General features: G+C 47.3%; 1 protein-coding gene and 4 non-coding genes across 6 annotated transcripts; 1 reads left to right on the forward strand and 4 right to left on the reverse strand.

Annotated features, from left to right (window-relative positions):
- Nucleotides 1-4,524: 4,524 nt before the first annotated feature.
- On the reverse strand, nt 4,525-11,170 carry Aurkb (aurora kinase B). 2 transcript variants are annotated; one of them, XM_052194985.1, is made up of 8 exons: nt 10,808-11,170; nt 8,710-8,812; nt 8,563-8,632; nt 8,239-8,430; nt 7,927-8,065; nt 7,328-7,476; nt 5,887-6,061; nt 4,525-5,282 (listed from the first exon to the last, which is right to left on the reverse strand). In XM_052194985.1, exons 1-8 carry the CDS (start codon nt 10,853-10,855, stop codon nt 5,121-5,123), a joined length of 1,038 nt encoding a protein of 345 aa, XP_052050945.1. In that variant the 5' UTR covers nt 10,856-11,170; the 3' UTR covers nt 4,525-5,120. The 2 variants fall into 2 exon arrangements, with proteins under 2 accessions (XP_052050945.1, XP_052050946.1); XM_052194986.1 differs by lacking the exons at nt 8,239-8,430; nt 8,563-8,632; nt 8,710-8,812; nt 10,808-11,170 and adding an exon at nt 7,745-7,754 and having other exon boundaries at nt 7,927-7,997.
- A 4,583-nt stretch (nt 11,171-15,753) lies between these two features.
- Trnaw-cca (transfer RNA tryptophan (anticodon CCA)) lies at nt 15,754-15,825 on the reverse strand. The gene has a single exon. It is a non-coding gene; the product is annotated as a tRNA-Trp (tRNA).
- Nucleotides 15,826-16,311: 486 nt separating this feature from the next.
- On the forward strand, nt 16,312-16,383 carry Trnag-ucc (transfer RNA glycine (anticodon UCC)). Its single transcript has one exon. It is a non-coding gene; the product is annotated as a tRNA-Gly (tRNA).
- A 193-nt stretch (nt 16,384-16,576) lies between these two features.
- Nucleotides 16,577-16,648, reverse strand: Trnad-guc (transfer RNA aspartic acid (anticodon GUC)). Its single transcript has one exon. It is a non-coding gene; the product is annotated as a tRNA-Asp (tRNA).
- Nucleotides 16,649-17,129: 481 nt separating this feature from the next.
- Nucleotides 17,130-17,201, reverse strand: Trnap-cgg (transfer RNA proline (anticodon CGG)). The gene has a single exon. It is a non-coding gene; the product is annotated as a tRNA-Pro (tRNA).
- Between the last annotated feature and the right edge of the window lie 524 nt (nt 17,202-17,725).

Below are 17,725 nucleotides of genomic sequence, written 5' to 3' on the forward strand. Positions count from 1 at the left end.
TTCTTGGATGCTCAGGGTTGGACCGAACCTAGCTAGACAACCGAGAAAGGAAAACAGCAGCAAGAGGGATAAAGCCATAATTGTCAGCGGAACAGGGCTGATTGGTTCCATCCTTGGATCATTGACAGACTGGTCGTGGAAGCGCCCAGAGCGATTCACTGCAGCTCGTGGACTTCCCTGTGCTTTTCCCACTCTTCGGCTTCCTGTTCCCTCTGCGTAGAATCATTGGAGGATAGTATTGAGATTTTTGTCACAAGATAAATATTCCATAGATGATCAGAGATGTTGACAAGCACTCTCGGGAAAATAAAGGGCTGTGACTGAGAGTAAGTAGGACTAGTTAGATGAGGCCTCGGTCGGGAAAGGTCTCTGATGGGAGCTATCAGGAGCATCGCCTCATCTTGCTGACAGAGGGAAGAGCGGCTTACCCAAACCTCAGAGGCAAAGAGGTTTGATATAAACAAGAAACGCTGGGGCACGGAGTGTGGGGGAGAGACAGAAGACACCAGGGCTAAAATAAACGAGAAGGGAGAGGATTAATAACATCCAGACCGAAGATTCAGGACCCCAGGGGCCACATTTCCCAGGGCATTGTAGTTTCTGTAGCAGATGGAGATTCTTCCCAAGCGTGGTCCAGGAATCAGATGTTAGAAAAGGCATCAACTGCGAAATACAACCAAAATTCTGGGACCCTTCTAGTTAACAAAACAATTTATTAATATTCTTCTTTGGTTTATCATCTTTGTATCGCCCCGGCTGTCCTAGAACTAGCTTTGTAGACCAGGCTGGCCTCAAACTCACAGAGATCCTTCTGCCTCTGCCTCTGCCTCCTAAGTGCTGGGGTTAAAGGAAGAACGACCCCATGCCTACTTGGTCCTGATTTTAAAACTGAATCCTGATTGGAAAGTGTACAATTGCTGTGAATAGTGATTGCAGAGTCTTCCGGTTTGCGCCAGCACCAGCACTGACTGCCCCCTCCACCCTGTCTGTATTCTCGTGTTCCTTGCTCATTTCTTGAGGTCTTTTTCCTTTGAGAGAAGCCATCGCTTGCAAGTCTTTTGTCTTCTACTACGATTACAATGCTACTCCTATTACTCTCTCCTCCTCCTCTTCATGCCAAAGGTGTGTCTTGCCACCACCAAAATGGATTTTAGATTTTAAAAAATGAGATGACATTTGGTGTGACAGTGGAGGTTTTACTTGGTGGCATAGGTTTAGTTGGGACATTGTCTTCCCCTTTAGATTCCTTTCCTATATGTACATATATGAAAAGTGGGTTTCCATAGGGTTTTAAAATAGCATTTAGTGTTAGCTGTCCCTCCCCATATTTTCTCCTTTACCTTCCTTCCTTGACCTATTTAATCCTCCTAGTTTCCTCTTTGGCTCGCCATAACAATAGATTCTATTTCCTGTCTAAGTACCCGTTTTAGTTTAGGTTTCAATTGCTATAAGGAGACACCGTGATCACAGCAACAAAGTCAAGGCCAAAAGTGAGAAACTTGTCATCAACAGGAGTCAGTCATCGTCTCCATCTTCAGGGAGCTAGCGCCTGCCGACATCCAATGGTGCCGAGTCTGGAGTCTGTTGCTTTGTCTGCTTCTGTCTCCACCACCACGGAGAAGGCTGGGGCCCATTGCAGGGGTGCAGCCCAAAGGGTAATATCTGTACGTCATCTGCTCATGCCATCACGGCTGTGATGGTCGAGAACCATGAGAAGTACAATAACTCACAATTGTCCGCAGTGCCTCCTCCAGCACCCTTCCTCACACAGACATACGTGCAGTCAAAACATCAATGTCCATAAAATAAAACAAAAGAGTGTCTGGGCTCGGGAAAGATTCTCTTTCCACCATCTTGTGAGGGTCTAAGAGTTTTCACACTTGGAAGTTAGATTCTACAACACAGATTGTTTTGTTTTTTGTTTTGTTTTTTTTCAAGACAGGGTTTCTCTGTGTAGCCCTGGCTGTCCTGGAACTCCCTCTGTAGACCAGGTTGGCCTTAAATTCAGACTCACCTGCCTGTGCCTCCCAAGTGCTGGAACTAAAGGTGTGCACCTCCGCTGCCTAGCTATGCAGCTTTTTATAATTCTGATCTCACTCTGTGCCTGAGGCTGGCTTTGAACCTGTGACAATCCTGTTGCTTTTATTTCTCAAAGGCTGAGATTAAAGGCATGGACCCCTGCCCTGGGCTTGACATGACCAGACCTTTTTAATTTTTACATGTGTATGAGTGGTTTGCCTGTATGTAATGTCTGCGCCTGGTGCCCTCTGAGAACAGGATACCATGGAGCTAGACTTAGAGATAGTCGTGCTCTGCCAGAGAGTCTTTGGAGAACAGCCATGACTCTTGCCCCTTAACATTTTATTTCCGTTTTTTGGGACAGAATCTTACTATGCAGTTAGTCTTGGCTGCTCAGGAACTCAGTATATAGACCAGGCTAGTCTCCAACTGAGATCTGCCTGCTTCTGCATCCTAAGCACTAGAATTAAAGGTCTGTTTCACACTGACTGGCCATATTTGAGGGTTTTGTTTGTTTGTTTGTTTTGCTTGTTTTTTTGTTTGTTTTTTTAATAAAAACCTTTTCTTGCCAGGCAGTGGTGGTGGCACACGCCTTTAATCCCAGCATGTGGGAGGCAAATTGCATACTTCCAACATCAGAGGGTACACACTGCCATTTCAAAATGTTATGGTGAGGAAATACTGGATGAAAGCGAGACAGAAAGCCAGCTGGGCAAACTCCAAACTCCAGGTCTCCGTGTCCCATGTCAAAGCGCTCTTCAGGTCTCCGACTCCTTTCACCCTGTTGACGCCTGTTGCAACAGACCTCATTCTCTTGGGCTGGTTCCACTGCTGTTAGCAGCTCTTCTCGGCAGGTACCACAGCTCCGACATCTCTAACATCTTGGCATATCCAAGGCAGCTTCGACTTCACAGCTGCTGCTTCCACACATGATCTGGGCTCCTCCGAAGGGCATAGGTCACGGTCTCCCGCTCTGCCCTCTGTAGCACTCTGGTTGACTCCACTCCGCCGCCGCCGCTGCTGCTGCTGCTGCTGCTCTTGGTGGTTATCCCATGGTACTGGCATCTCCAATATGCTGGGGTCTTCCACTGCAACAAGGCTTTACCAATAGCCTCTCATAGGCTCTCTTCATGGTGCCAAGCCTCTTTGCATGATCCCTTCAGTCCTGGGCTGTCAACTGCAACTGAGGCTGCACCTTCACCAATGGCCTTCCATGGCCTCTCACAGTGCCAAGCCCCAGCTGCTCTCCATGACCCTTTCATACCTTCAAACCAGTACCACGGGTGATTCTTACACATTACCAAGTCCAGCTGCAGTGCAAGGCACAACCTTGGCTATTTCTGGAACACAGCTTCTTTGTGCTCTCAGAAAACACTTCCCAGATTTCACCTCAAGTGATGACAATGTCTTAGCTCCAGCTGATCATCAATTGTCCCAGAAGTCCTTTCTATTCTTGACTCTAAAGCCAGAGCCACGTAGCTAAAATTGCTGAGTTCTGCTGCTTGCTGGAGCTGGAACACAGCCCCCCTTTTCTATTACATTATCACCATCTGTTTTCCAATTCCTTCACTGCCTAAGCTTGGCTGCCCTGGAACTTGTCCTGTAGATTGACCTTGAACTCAGAGAACTGCATGGCTCTGTCACCGGAATGCTGTGATCAATTTGTGTACCACTGCACCTGGATTTGAGATTGAGTTCACCTAGAACTTGCCTGTCTCCTGGGATTACAGGTGTGCGCCCCCATTTCTGGGTGTACCCTTCTCACCACCACTATTCCTCAAGATCCGGATCAAAAGCCTGTATCCTCCATTTCTGGATTGTTTGTTCCAGATTACAAGCCCAGCAATAACCAGGTAAGAATAACAACACAGCGTAACTATCCCTTGCTCAACTGTGAAGCTTTACTGTCTATCTGGTGGGAGCTGACCCCAAGGTCACCACTCCCATAAATCAAGCGTTTTGTTTCCTTTCTAAGCTTGCTCTGCTTCCTCAAATGCTCTTCTCAAGAGTAAAGCAGAGGGCAGAGTTTCTGCCGGGCGTGTCTGAGACTTCTTTTGTCAATGCAATAATTCTGAATCTTTTCACCTTATACTCTTCATGCTCTTCAGACAAGGGCACAAAAGCAGCCACATTCTTCTTCAAAACATCACAAGAAGAGACTCTAGGCCAAATTCTAAAATTCTTCTCTGAAACCTTGAGGCAACAGGCCTCCACAGTTCAAATGACCCTTGGCTCCACCATCTTCCGGATTCTTATAGAATGGCCTATTAAGCTTCACTTAGAACGTGCCATGGCTTTCCAAAGTCCTAAGATACAAATTCCTCCAAACAAAAGCATGCTCAGGCCTATCACAGCAATACCCTAGTCCCTGGTACCAACCAACATGCTTAGTCTTAGGGTCTCAAAGCCCACCCCACAGTGACGCACTGCCCCCAGCAAGACCACACCTCCTAATAGTGCCACCCCCTGGACCAACCATACTGAAACCACCACAGTATTCAAAAATATGAAACATTTAAGACTTTATTATAAAATATGCTTTGTTCTTCATAATTTTTCTGAATTTATGACAGACTAGGCTACACCATATTTCAAAGAAAAAATCTATTAATTGCCATTTTTGGCTTATAATATTTTTAAAATAACATTCAATATTTGACAAGTTGAAAGGAATCAGACTAGAGGGTTTCTTGAAATTCTGTGCATGGGTGTTTTGCCTGCAAACATGTTTACCACATCCATACCTAATGCCTGCAGAGGCCCAAGGGCCCCAGATGCCCCAGAACTGAGTGTTACAGACATGGGTGTGAGCACCATATAGTGCTTTAGAATTGAGTTCCTGGTTCCTAGGAAGAGTAGCCAGTACTTTTAATTGCTGAGGCATCTCTCCAGCACCATTTGTTTGTTTGTTTGTTTTTTTAACTTTATATGTTTGGCTTGCATGTGTGTGTACCACATGTATGCCTAATTTTGCCTGTAGAGGTGAGAAGAGGGATCAGATCCCCAGACTGGAGTTAGGGATAGCTTCCAATCGCCATCGCCTTCTCACGACACATACAAAGAAAACCAAGAAATAACAGGGACAAAAATCAAGACGCAGACTAAAGGGCAGAGGGCGGCAGAACTCTCCGTGAATTGGCCTTGACCCAAGGGTGAGCGGCGACCTCTGCCAGGGGCAGTCGTTTCAAGGGGTCATGCTTGAGCAGCTTGGAGATGAGGTCCTGGGCCCCCGAAGGCACAGAAGAGGGGAACTTCAGGTCCACCTGCAGGTGGAGAAAGGAAAGGTATCACCCGTTACCCTGACCACATTCTCCTGACGACTCATTCCATCAGGGTTAGGTTACTGGCAGTGGGTGGCAGCTGGGGCACAGGAGTCATCTTTTTTTGAGAGTGTGGATACAGGTAGGTTGCTGGTGATTATGGAAGCTGTTCTCAGTGGGCTATAAAAAAGAAGATGCCAGGCAGTGGTGGTGCACGCCTTTAATCCCAGCACTTGGGAGGCAGAGGCAATCGGATTTCTGAGTTTGAGGCCAGCCTGGTCTACAGAGTGAGTTCCAGGACAGCCAGGGCTATACAGGGAAACCCTGCCGTGAAAAACCACCACTACCACAACAAAGATGTGAAAGTAGGCGGGGCATGATGTGAAAGTAGGCGGGGCATGATGTGAAAGTAGGCGGGGCATTTTGGGGGAGGAGTCCAGGGGAATGGGAAGTGTTGTGGATGTACAAAGTTGTCAGAGAAAGTTGTCAGAGAATAAATAAAAAGTATTCACAAAGCAGGAACATTTTTGCAGAGCCATGTGCACCCACTCCGAGCGTCCCCAGACCCTGGCTCCTACAGTACACAAAGCCCAAGTGGCTATCCCACCTTGACAATCCGACGATACGTCTCACTGTGACTAGGGCTCTCGAAGGGTGGGTTCCCCACCATCAGTTCATAGCAGAGCACCCCGATGCACCACAGATCTACCATTTCATTATGCATGCGCCCCTCAATCATCTCTGGGGGCAGGTAGTCCAGCGTGCCGCACATGGTCTTCCTCCTGGCAGGATGTGGGAAGAGGGCAGAGAATCTCACAGTTAGACAGCTTCTCTTCTCTCTTTACTCGACAGCAGGCAGCCCAGAGACCCCACGCTGCACTCTAGAGCAGGAGATAGTAATGATGTAAGCCAAATGCCAGAGGTGGGCATGCATGGTGCCAGCATGGTCATGCTAATGAATTATCTTAATCTTAATAAAAAAAAAAACACTCAGAGAAAAGGGCAATGCTTATGTCAAAGAAAAAAGAATCACCAGCACCCACTAAACATATGCTACTTAAATAAATGAGATTATAATTTTTACTGTGCTATACTCTGAAGAATCAAACAACGACGAAGGGGTCACCAGATACTCGCAGAGATATGCACATCTAATCCCAACACCCGGTGTTTGGCTTTGTTTCTTTGAGACAGGCTCACTCTGACTGAGCTGGCCTGGAACTCACTGGCCTCAATTTCATCCATGTCACCCTGACTACCACTGCTTGCCGCTGCCTCCCTCAGCCACAGCACCTGGCCTTATCCCAACACTCGGGCAGCTGAGGTAAGATTGTCAGTTTGAGGCCATCTTGGGCTGCAGGGTACTCTTGTTTATAAACTGGAAAGAGGTTTGGAGGGCTGTAGATAAGTCAGAGAGCTAGCACAGAGCTTAGCCGAGGCTAGATCCTCGATTCCACCTCAATACTATAAAACCAAAGCAAACAAAATGTGACGTAGGTAGCAGGTAAGCCGGCCGGGTAGGGTGTGCCGGAACACCAGCCATTCACATGAGCATGGGCCTTCAAGGCAACAGAGTGAGAGCATATCTCCTTATAAAGAGCAGGGCTTTGCGAGGGTAAACTCGGCATGGTGATACACGCCTGTAATCCTAGTATGTTCAGAGGTAGAGGCAAGGAGAATCAGAAGTTAAAGCTATCATTGGCTAGATGGTGAGTTTGAAGTTATCCTGTACTACATGAGACCAGACCCTGGCTCACCCAACCAATCAGCTCTCAATCAGTCTGTAGTGTGGGAGTTTTCTCAACAGTGTGGTGAGAGAGGGTCCACTATATTTAATAGTAAAAAAAAAAAAAAAAAAAAAAAAAGAAAATTTAGGGCATGAATTCTTAGGTAACCTATTTCTGTAAAGATATTACTATGCCTATACTGCAAGGAGAAAAACCCCAAATGTTCCTGAGGAACAAGATACTGAAGATTTTTATAAAAACTGTCACAGCCTCATGTCGCGATCACCCCCCTCCCAACCCCACCATCCCCTTCCCCCCTACCTCAGGGATGGCGCATGCACAGACCAGCCAAAATCTGCAATCTTCAGCTCCCCCTGCAGACCTAGCAGCAGATTCTCAGGCTTTATGTCTCTGTGAATCACCTTCTTCTTGTGGCAGTATATCAGGGCGTCTGACAGTTCCTCCATGATCTGTGAAGGAGTCAGGCCTCCAGTTTCCAGCGGCAGCCCCAGCTGGCCAGCCTCACACCCCGCACCAGGCCCTGACTTGTTGCAATATTTTTCCAACCCAATTACCCAATAAAAGAAATCTCAACTCAATATCAATACAAACTATACACCTAGATTGGGCGGATCTCCCATTACACTACTCTATTCCCATCTCTTGCCGTTTCTCCAGGCCACCAGCTTCTCTCCATCCTCTTCCTGTTGATCCTCCATTGATCCTTCCCCATAAAACCTTTCCACTCCTCCTGCTTCCTCCTGCCCAATCATTGGCTCTAGCCTTTATTTGAAAAGTTAAGGTGGGGAGAAGGTTCACAAGGCACCTGTATAAGTGATTCACTCCAGGTCTGCAGCCCCTCCCAGGAGTGGAATTAGCATCAAAATACAAGCCCAGGGCTCTTGACCAACAACACTGACCGTGGCTGTCCGCTGCTCATCGAAGACCCGGCTCTTCTGCAGTTCCTTGTAGAGCTCCCCCCGGGGGGCATACTCCAGTATCAGGTAGATCCTCTGTTGGTCATAGAAGTAGTTGTAGAGCTGAAGAATGTTGGGGTGTCTGGGGCAAGGAAAAAAAGAAGTTTCAGGCTACATCGAGGGCAGACTGCAGAGACTTAACTCAGGAGCAGAAGGTGGTCCAGGTCGGGTAAGACAGGGCTGGGGGTTCAGAGACAGCAATGTGAGGTGATCACGTGACCACCAGAGGGGCCAGGGCCAGGGGTGTGAGCCTACTTCAGGTGCGACTGGATTTCAATCTCTCTGCGAAGCTGGTGCTCCACCCCCTCCTTCGTGATCTGAGACTTGAAGAGGACCTTGAGCGCCACGATGAAGCGGCTCCGCTTCTCCCGAGCCAAGTACACATTTCCAAATTTGCCTTTGCCCAAGGGACGCCCAATCTCAAAGTTGTCAATAGTGAAAGGCTGCCTGATTAGAAAAGCGGGGAGGTTGGGGGGGAGAGACTTAGTGGCTCAGATTCTCCAGGTGGTTGATCTCTCACTACCACTGCTCCCCTTATCCTCCCCCATTTCTACCTCATCACTGTTCACATTCCCCTACCTGCTCTGGGATCCTTGCGGGGCAGCGGAGCCCTGACCCTTGTTCTCAGCCAACTTCTGGCCAGGGGCAGCTAGGGAGAGAGCAGTTGTGTTGAGTCTCCCCTCTGCCATCCCCGGCTGCCCCCTCCCTCCCCACTGCCCCAGGTACCTGTGGACTGGCAGTTGGTCTGGTTCACGAGGACATGTGCAGAGGTCATGGCGGGCTCCTTCCGGAGGACTCTCTGGGGCAAGGTGTTCAGGCCAGACTGAGACTGAGGAGCAAAGGGTGACTCTGAGGGAGTCCTTGTCCCTATTACCTGGTCGGAATGTTCTACAAGCCACTTCTCAGCTACTTGTTAAAGAACCCATCCACTCACCGTTCACAGAATAATATGACACAGCATGGTCTGCCCTCTGTGGACAGGGTTATTAAGAAACTGGCAGCTGGGAGTGATGCCCCACACTCGCAGGCAGAGGCAGGGAGGTCTCTGTGAGTTCGAGACTAACCTGCTCTATAGACTGAGTTCCAGGATGGCCAGAGCTACACAGGAAAACACTGTCTAGAAAAAACTAAAATAAATAAATAAATAAATAAATAAATAAATAAATAAATAAAAACAACTTGAGAGCGCCCGGCATACATCTAAAACCCCAGCGCTTAGGAGGTAAGGATCCTGATTAGGAGTTCCAGGCCAGCCTGCAGCCTTGTTAAAACAAGACCTTGGGGGTTTTTTTTGTTTGTTTGTTTTCTTTTTGTTTTTTGGTTTCTCTGTGTAGCCCTGGCTGTCCTGGAACTCACTCTGTAGACCAGGCTGGCCTCGAACACAGAAATCCGCCTGCCTCTGCCTCCTAAGTGCTGGGATTACAGGCGTGCACCACCACGCCCGGCTAAGACCTTGTTTTAACATCACCCTTCCGAGAAAAAAATAAAATAAAATAAAATAAAATAAAATAAAATAAAATAAAATAAAAAGCAAAGTAAATAACCGAATGAAAAAAACAAGCCAAGCCAAGAGGCAAAAGACTCCATGTGACACTTCCCCTGACCCCGGTCCACGCCTCAAGCACGGCTCTATCCGGTCTGGGTGGCTCTATACCATCACCACCTTCGCCCAGCCTTACAGAAGAGCCTGAGCTCGTGAAGTCGCCACACAACTTCATCCTTTACAGATACTGAAGGCCTTGGGGCTGCAGTGATCACACTGGGACTCTCAGAGATGCCAATAAAAGGCAGAATAAAAGATATCTTTACACTTGGGCCACTTCACTTTCAAAGTTCTCTGAGTATTAAGTACTTTCCTGTGACAGTAACCAGGGTAAAAGTGACAGTGTTGTCTTCACGCAGACTCCACTCTCAGTGTGACTCAGGGCTGCACAGTGGAGGGACAAGGAAACAGATGGACAGTCCAGGACGTCCACCAACAGAGAACAGACCATATGATGAAGGGCTCTTCATTTGGGGGCGGCCACGGCTTCCATCACGGAGCCGAGCTCATTACTGGCACCACCGTGCTTACTGTTACTAGCTCATTTCTTCAGCCAAGAGAAAACCCCAGTGTGCCTACATCCTCCCTCCAGTGATACTGGTACAAATTGGCATGTGTTTGTACAGGCGCGCGCGCGCGCGCGCACACACACACACACACACACAGAGCATTTCAAATCTACTTGAATTCTTCCCATCACTCATTAAGATAAATTCCAGAGCTGGAGTGTAGCCGGATGATACATCAAAACTTGAAAGCTCTGGGTTTCATACCCAGGATCATACATAAATTTTGAGATCACTTCGGACCTTTTAAACCATAACTTTCTATTCTATAATCTGCTTTCTGTGTAACTTTTTCAGACTCCAGAGTGGGATTCACGACCAGAAAGCACGATGATGCCTGTGTATGTGACAATCAGTCTCAGCTCTACCGAAGCCCACAGATTCAGGTTGGCAAGTGATTAGACTGAGTTTTTCAAGCAAACTCGTCCACACGTTGGAAACTCTTTTTTTTTTTTTTTTTGGTTTTCTCGAGACAGGGTTTTCTCTGTGTAGCCCTGGCTATCCTGGAACTCACTTGGTAGACCAGGCTGGCCTCGAACTCAGAAATCCGCTTGCCTCTGCCTCCCAGAGTGCTGGGATAACAGGCGTGCGCCACCACCGCCCGGCCCACACGTCGGAAACTCTTAAGAGTCCGGCCATTTGCAGGGCCCAGCCCCTATCTCCACCGAGAGATCTTCCGGGGGAGGTGGGGCGGGGAATGTGACCAGGACCTTACCGTCTTCGAGCCGTAGGGCCACCGGTGGGCGTTCTCCTTCTGAGCCATCCTCCGGGGCAAAAGCGGGAGGGAGCTGGGCAGAGAGGAAAACAACAGAGAAGGCAAGAGATACGGAGGCAGACCAGCGGGAGTGCGAGCCTGGGCGGCTGGAAGGAAGCGAGTGAGCACGCAGCCAAGGCCGGGGCACTCCTGCACCTCTCCTCCACGGCCGATCGGCGGCCACGTGGACCCGCCCAACGGAATCCGACCCCGTGGATCGCTGCGGCCTCCGCGGTCCCGGGCAGAGCCGCAGCCTGCGCCGCCGAGCGCTCGCACACCGGAGAACCTACCCCGCGACCCGGACACTTTCGAATCTCCCGCTCTAGGCTCATTGGCTGAGCGCCACCCAAGTCCACTCTCATTGGCTACAAATTTTGTGACGTCATCACAGAAGACGGAATGAAGAAGTAGCTCAAGAGGCTCCTTTTTTTTTCTAGGTTGAGACAGTGTCCCAAGACGTGCACGCTCTTTTTTCTAGTTATAAATAAATTAAATATTTAAATCGAGCGGTGGTGGGGTGCAAGCCTTTAACCCCAGCACTCTGGAGACCGAGGCATGTGTCCTGGTGTGTGTGTGTGTGTGTGTGTGTGTGTGTGTGTGTGTGTGTTGGGGGCGGACATAAGAGGGGCGTGGGGACAAAAGGGGAGTAGGGTGGGAGGAGCAGGAGGAGGGGATCAGGGGATCTAAACCGCTGTGGAACCCAGTCTCAAAGACACAAAATAATAATATAAATAATAAAATATATAAAGTAAATATTGATATGACGGAGTTCTTTCCGACGGCATTGGTTAAATTGTCTGGTTTACAAGAACATTTAAATACTGCCCTTAGTATGATCTTTGAAAGTACAATCTTTTTTCAGTATCTTTTGTGTATTGCCTTTACAACGTCTCATAATATCCAATTCAGGTAGATAATCAGGTCTATTATTACACAGACATAATATTGTATATGACATAGTATTTACATAGGGTTTGTAATTCATAGGGTTCATTGATTAATTTCTAGATCACTAAGCTACCTAATACAACAAAAACACTGTGAGACAGCAGTAAGAACTTGATTAGGGAATATGATGCAGGCAAAGTCTACTACTCAATACAGATGCAGTCTTCTAGATGAGATGGGTAGATGTGTAGGTTAGACAGAGAGAGACAGATAGACAGCAGTTAGTTGAATCTGTAGGTGAAATCATGAATAGGGAACTGCATTTCTGGTTTGTATTTGGTTTTTGTTTATTGAAGACAGGGTGGTCTCTCTGTTCAGCCGCCCAGGCTGGCCTTGAATTTCTAATTATCTCACTGTACCAGTGACAACCTGCTCTTCCATTTGTATTTTCTTCTTCTTCTTTTAAATTATTTATTTTATGTATTCTTCAGACACACCAGAAGAGGGCATTGGATCCCATTGCAGATAAATGGTTTTGAGCCACCATGTGGTTGCTGGGATTTGAACTCATGACTTCTGGAAGAGCTGCCAGTGCTCTTAACCACTGAGCCATCTCTCCAGCTCCTGTATTTTTCTTCTTAAGTATCCTGTTTTCTTAGGAAGAGCGTTCAACCTGTGTCGTGGTCTGCATCCCTGGACTAGGCACACTCAAAATCCACTCTCCTGCACGTTTTTGCTTATGTGGCATTACTATTTTTTTCCCCCTGAGTCAGGGTTTCTCTGTGTAGCCCTGGCTGCCCTGGAACTCACTCTGTAGACCAGGCTGGCCAGCCTGGCCTCGAACTCAGAAATCACCACCGCCTGGCTTTATTTTGTTCTTAAAAATCCTGAAAGGTTTCTAACAGTAGGCTTGTAATGCCAGCACTCTGGAGCCTGAGGCAGGAGGATTGCTAGGAGCTCCAGGCTACAGTGTGAGCTGTTCACTCCAAAAAATATATATAGATTAAATCCATTTTCTAATTCTATAAGTTAGCAATTCCCAATGAATTAGCTCTTGATTTTTCTTCTTTCCGTTGAGTCATGGTGGAGATGGCCTCTGCTGGCTAAGTCACAGTGAGGGTGGCCACGAGGGATCGAGGGGTCTTTTCACTATTTTCATGCTAAGGACTGACATTTCATATGGCCAGGAAGATCATAACTATTTTGGGACTCCAAAGCTCTGGCATATACAACTTCTGCCACAAAGACTAGTCCACTGTATGCCACTTTCTTGGTACATGTGACAAAGTGACCGGTTTTACATAAGGCAGGGCAGGACCCACGAGGGAGGGCAGTAAGGGGGAGCACAGATTCTAGTTGGCAGGGCATCTGCTGTGTGGGTTGTATTCTGAGGCCCAAATTCCTCACCAGGAATCCCGGCCACATGACAGAGCTGTAGCTGGTGGGGCAAAAAGGAGTTAGCTATCTTTCTGGGAAGACAAGGTTTCCATGCGTGTGTGTGTGTGTGTGTGTGTGTGTGTGTGTGTGTACTGACTGGTTTTGTGTGTCAACTTGACACAAGCTGGAGTTATCACAGAAAAACGAGCTTCAGTTGAGGAAAGGCCTCTGTTAGATCCATCTGTAAGAGATTTTCTCAATTACTGATCAAGGTGGGAGGGCCCACTGTGGGTGGCGCCATCCCTGAGCTGGTGCTCTTGGGTTCTATTAGAAAGCAAGCTGAGCAAGCCAGGGGAAGCAAGCCAGTAAGTAACATCCTTCCATGGCCTCTGCATCAGCTCCTGCTTCCTCACCTGCTTTAGTTCCAGTTCTGACTTCCTTTGGTGATGAACAGCAGTGTGGAAGTGTAGCTGGATAAACCCTTTCTTCCCCAACTTGTTCCTTGGTCATGATGTTTGTGCAGGAATAGGAACACTGACTAAGACAGTGTGTGTGGTGGGGGAGATGGGTTGGGTAGCAGAGTTTGCAAGCCTGGGTTTCTCTTTCACTTCCTGATTTTCTGCTGTGTTGGTTTTTGTTTTTTTTCCTTTTAAACGCAGCTAGAAGGTAGCAGACTTAGTGGTTCCAGGCCCCCAGGGAGAAGATGAAGAAGTAATTTTTATATACAACATTTGGTGCTCTATCCAAAGTTAATCAGAGAGGACCGAAAGCACTTTAAAAAATTTGGACTCACTCCATGGTGGCTCCTTCACACCTATAATCCCAGCACTTTGGAGGCAGAGACGGGAGATCACTTCAAGTACAAGACCAATGTGGTTTGCTCAGTAAATTCCAAGCCAGGATTACAAAATAGTAAAATAAAAATAACACTTTAATTCCAGCACTTAGGAGGCAGAGGCAGGCAGATTTCTGAGTTCGAGGCCAGCCTAGTCTACAGAGTGAGTTCCAGGACAGCCAGGGCTACACAGAGAAACCCTGTCTCAAAAAACAAAAAACCAAAACCAAACAAAAACAAAACAAACAAAAAACAGAAAAACTGGACTTAAATTTTATTTTATTGTACTTTATTTTATTTCTGACTTTTTAGGATTTTTAATAGTCAAATGTAGAAGACCGGTTTATTTTAATTCCTTCACTGCCAAACCAGGGCCCCGGGACTGCTTCAGCCTTTCTATCTTCTTCTCGTCTGATGACCAGGCTATAAAGATAAAGCAAGCCTTGAACTTCACCATAGTCTTTGCTCTTGATCCTGATGGATTTGGCCTGGGAGGGGTGGGGGAAGAAAATCCTCGATTCCCTCAGTTTCCAGAGCTATAGTGAAGGGAACTCAGTGCTGGCAACCACGCCCCAAAAACTCACATCGAAGAGATTTTAAATTTTAAATACAAGACAACAACACTGGAGTCCTGGAGGTGGATTGGGGCATGAGGACCAAGAAGGAAAAAAGTTCACTTATGTTTGAAAAAGTTTCATATCCTTTGAAGACAGTAGCACAGCTAAGAAAAACCTTTAACCTGAAACTGAAATCCCAGGAATTCACACCACAGAGCTCATTCAATAAAGGTAAATAACTAAATAAACAAATAAATAAGAGCTGGGAGCGAACTCCTGTAAAGTCAGTGCTTGTGGGAGTGCAGAGCGCACAGAAGTACAAGGTCAAGTGGGCAGTGGTGACACACACTTGTAATCCCAGCACTTGGGAGGCAGAGGCAGGCGGATTTCTGAGTTTGAGGCCAGCCTGGTCTACAGAGTGAGTTCCAGGACAGCCAAGACTATACAGAGAGACCCCCCCCCAAAAAAAAAAAAAAAACCAAAACCAAACAAACAAACAAAAGAGGTCAAGGTAAGCAACATAAGGTTCCCAAGCTAGTCCAGGCTATAGGAGACCCCCAACAACCCTCCAAAAACTCAGACCAACATACCAAACAAACAAGCAAAAGGGGCTACGGTGGCGGCAAAATTTTAAATGGTGAGAAAAAGTGTAGGTTAGACAGTCAAAATGCTTAATACTTAGAAATATTAATACTTAGAAAAATTGCTTAATACTTTCTCATAACTGTCATCACATTTTTGATGTCGCTTAAATTATAAGGAATTATATTTTTAATACAGTTGTATATGCCAGAGCTGACCCTTCCCAGCTGCATGAAATTTCAGCTCTTGGTAGGAAAAAAAAAAAAAAAGAACTGTTGAACAAAATCAATGGAACAAAATTGTGAACACCAGTAAACAAGACTTAATCAGTGCAAAGTGAAAACAGTGGGTTAGGACAATATAAATAACTATTATTATTTTTAAAGTGATAAACTATTGCTACATTTTTTTCCAAATAAAGAACGTTTATTGCCATATTGTAAGTGCATTATCTAAAGAAGAGTTGTGGGAACTGTTCATAACAATTTCTGTTAAATTAGTTAAGTGTTTATTAAAGGCATGGTTCTTTTGGCAGAAACCGGAAAAACGCATAAAACTCTCGACACGTCTTAGCAGCTTTGAGGAAGTAAAAAGTCTCGGGGAGTGGGGAGGAATTTCCCCCTTTAATATACTATTAAAGAAATCAGGTAATAGAAAAACAGTTTAGTTGACCCCGACGTGATTTGAACACGCAACCTTCTGATCTGGAGTCAGACGCGCTACCGTTGCGCCACGAGGCCTCCCTGCGGCCCAACCCTATGGGTGTCGTGAACAGAAGCTCCAACCGAGGCGAGCGGGGAGGATTTTTCTCCAGGCCGGGACTCCGGTTTTGCTCTCATGGTTCTTAGCTCCTGAGAGGCTCACGCCAGCATGGAAGGTCAGCTGTGGTTAAACGATGAAAGGTTTCCTTGGCGCTGGGCAGAAAGCCTAACTCTTTAATTTTGAGCCACACTTAGCTCACTCAAAGAAGCGACTACTAAGTTTGGAACGTTTTTCCTAGAGATGATGTCATTCTGTCTAGACTCCTAAACAAAGTTTTACGTTTAATCCCAGTTGTGCTAATGACCAAAACAATTTCGGTTAGTTTCTCTGGATTTTGATTTTCTTACTCTTATTTATCACATAATCATATAATTTCGACATAATAACATGAATCAACAAAATAACAGCGACTATTAGCAGGAAGATGCATATAAATACGATCACTGCAGAACATTCTTTCATGTGCGTTGGTGGTATAGTGGTGAGCATAGCTGCCTTCCAAGCAGTTGACCCGGGTTCGATTCCCGGCCAACGCAACAGTAAGTCTTTTGTTTGCTTTACCGAAATCAGTGTGTCTAAAATACCTGAAGAAATCTTTACCTCCAACTCTGGGAGTCAACAGAGACATGCTCGCCATTTGGAGATAGCCCTGCTCATTCGTCTTGTTTTTGCCATGTGCGTGCTTTATTCTTCTACGTATGGAAAAAAAAAAAAAAAAAAAAATCACTTCTCCCCGTCGGGGAATCGAACCCCGGTCTCCCGCGTGACAGGCGGGGATACTCACCACTATACTAACGAGGAGTAAGCTAAAACATGGTGCTATTAGGTCCCTGATCTTGGTCCTTTATCAAAGTGCTTGGCCCAGCTATGTGGCCTTTTCTTTTCAGATATTCAAAGTGGTAATCTGTGCTCCCCAGAGAGTCCGAAAACAGCAGGAATGATCGAGGGGTCGAAATTCGAGTTCTGGCGATCCCTAGCTCTTCGAGAAGACCCAGAATATCTCCCGCCCCTCATTGCCTGCCATTCACAATTCCAAAATGGACATCCGTCAACCTGATACCAACCTGTGGATTCCAAAGTGGGGTACCTAGGCAAGAGGGCAGAGGGGAGAAATTGAGCGACTTGCCTAACAGTGGACTCTGTTTCGCTCGCGCTGGCATGCCAGCTAGGACTGCCCTGACTTTTCTGCCACCGAAGTGCTCACTCAGAATAAGAGAGCCCGCAAAGAGCTTGCTGCCGACAAAATGACCTTAGCAAGGCCAAAAAAAAAAAAAAAAATACAGGGCTCGTCCGGGATTTGAACCCGGGACCTCTCGCACCCGAAGCGAGAATCATACCCCTAGACCAACGAGCCGACGTGTGACCCAGTCTACAGACACCCATAGAGGTCGTAGGACTTTTGCTACGGGCCTTGCGACACGCTTCCTTGCGGGATGGCGCGCTGCCCGGGGACCACCCACCGCGAAGCCCTCGGCGCGGAATCCGGAGACGCGCGGCCGGGCGCCCGCCCGGAGTCCCGACTCCTCCGTGGGAGCGGAGTGCAGGCTCAGCCGTCCCTTCGTCTCTCTGCCACTGGAGACCGTGCTTTCGCTACGACTGGCGCGGTCCCCACCCTGAGGTCTCCGCTCTTCCTCGCCTGCCTGCGGTCCGGAGCTCCGGCCCAGCCTCCTGTGCAGAGCTTTGACTTTGGGAACGCTCTGGGGGCCGCATCCCGATCTCCAGGGTGAACGACAGCTTTTCTCGTCGTCTCTACGTTAGTCTTACTGCAGTGACTGACCATCTACCCACACTGCCTGTCAACACCCAGCCAGAAGTCAGAACAAAGACACTGATACCGGACCGAGAAGGCATCCCAAGAAAGTGTTGCTAGCGCCGGGG

This window comes from Apodemus sylvaticus, chromosome 10 (assembly GCF_947179515.1).
Source record: "Apodemus sylvaticus chromosome 10, mApoSyl1.1, whole genome shotgun sequence".
Lineage (NCBI taxonomy): Eukaryota > Metazoa > Chordata > Mammalia > Rodentia > Muridae > Apodemus > Apodemus sylvaticus.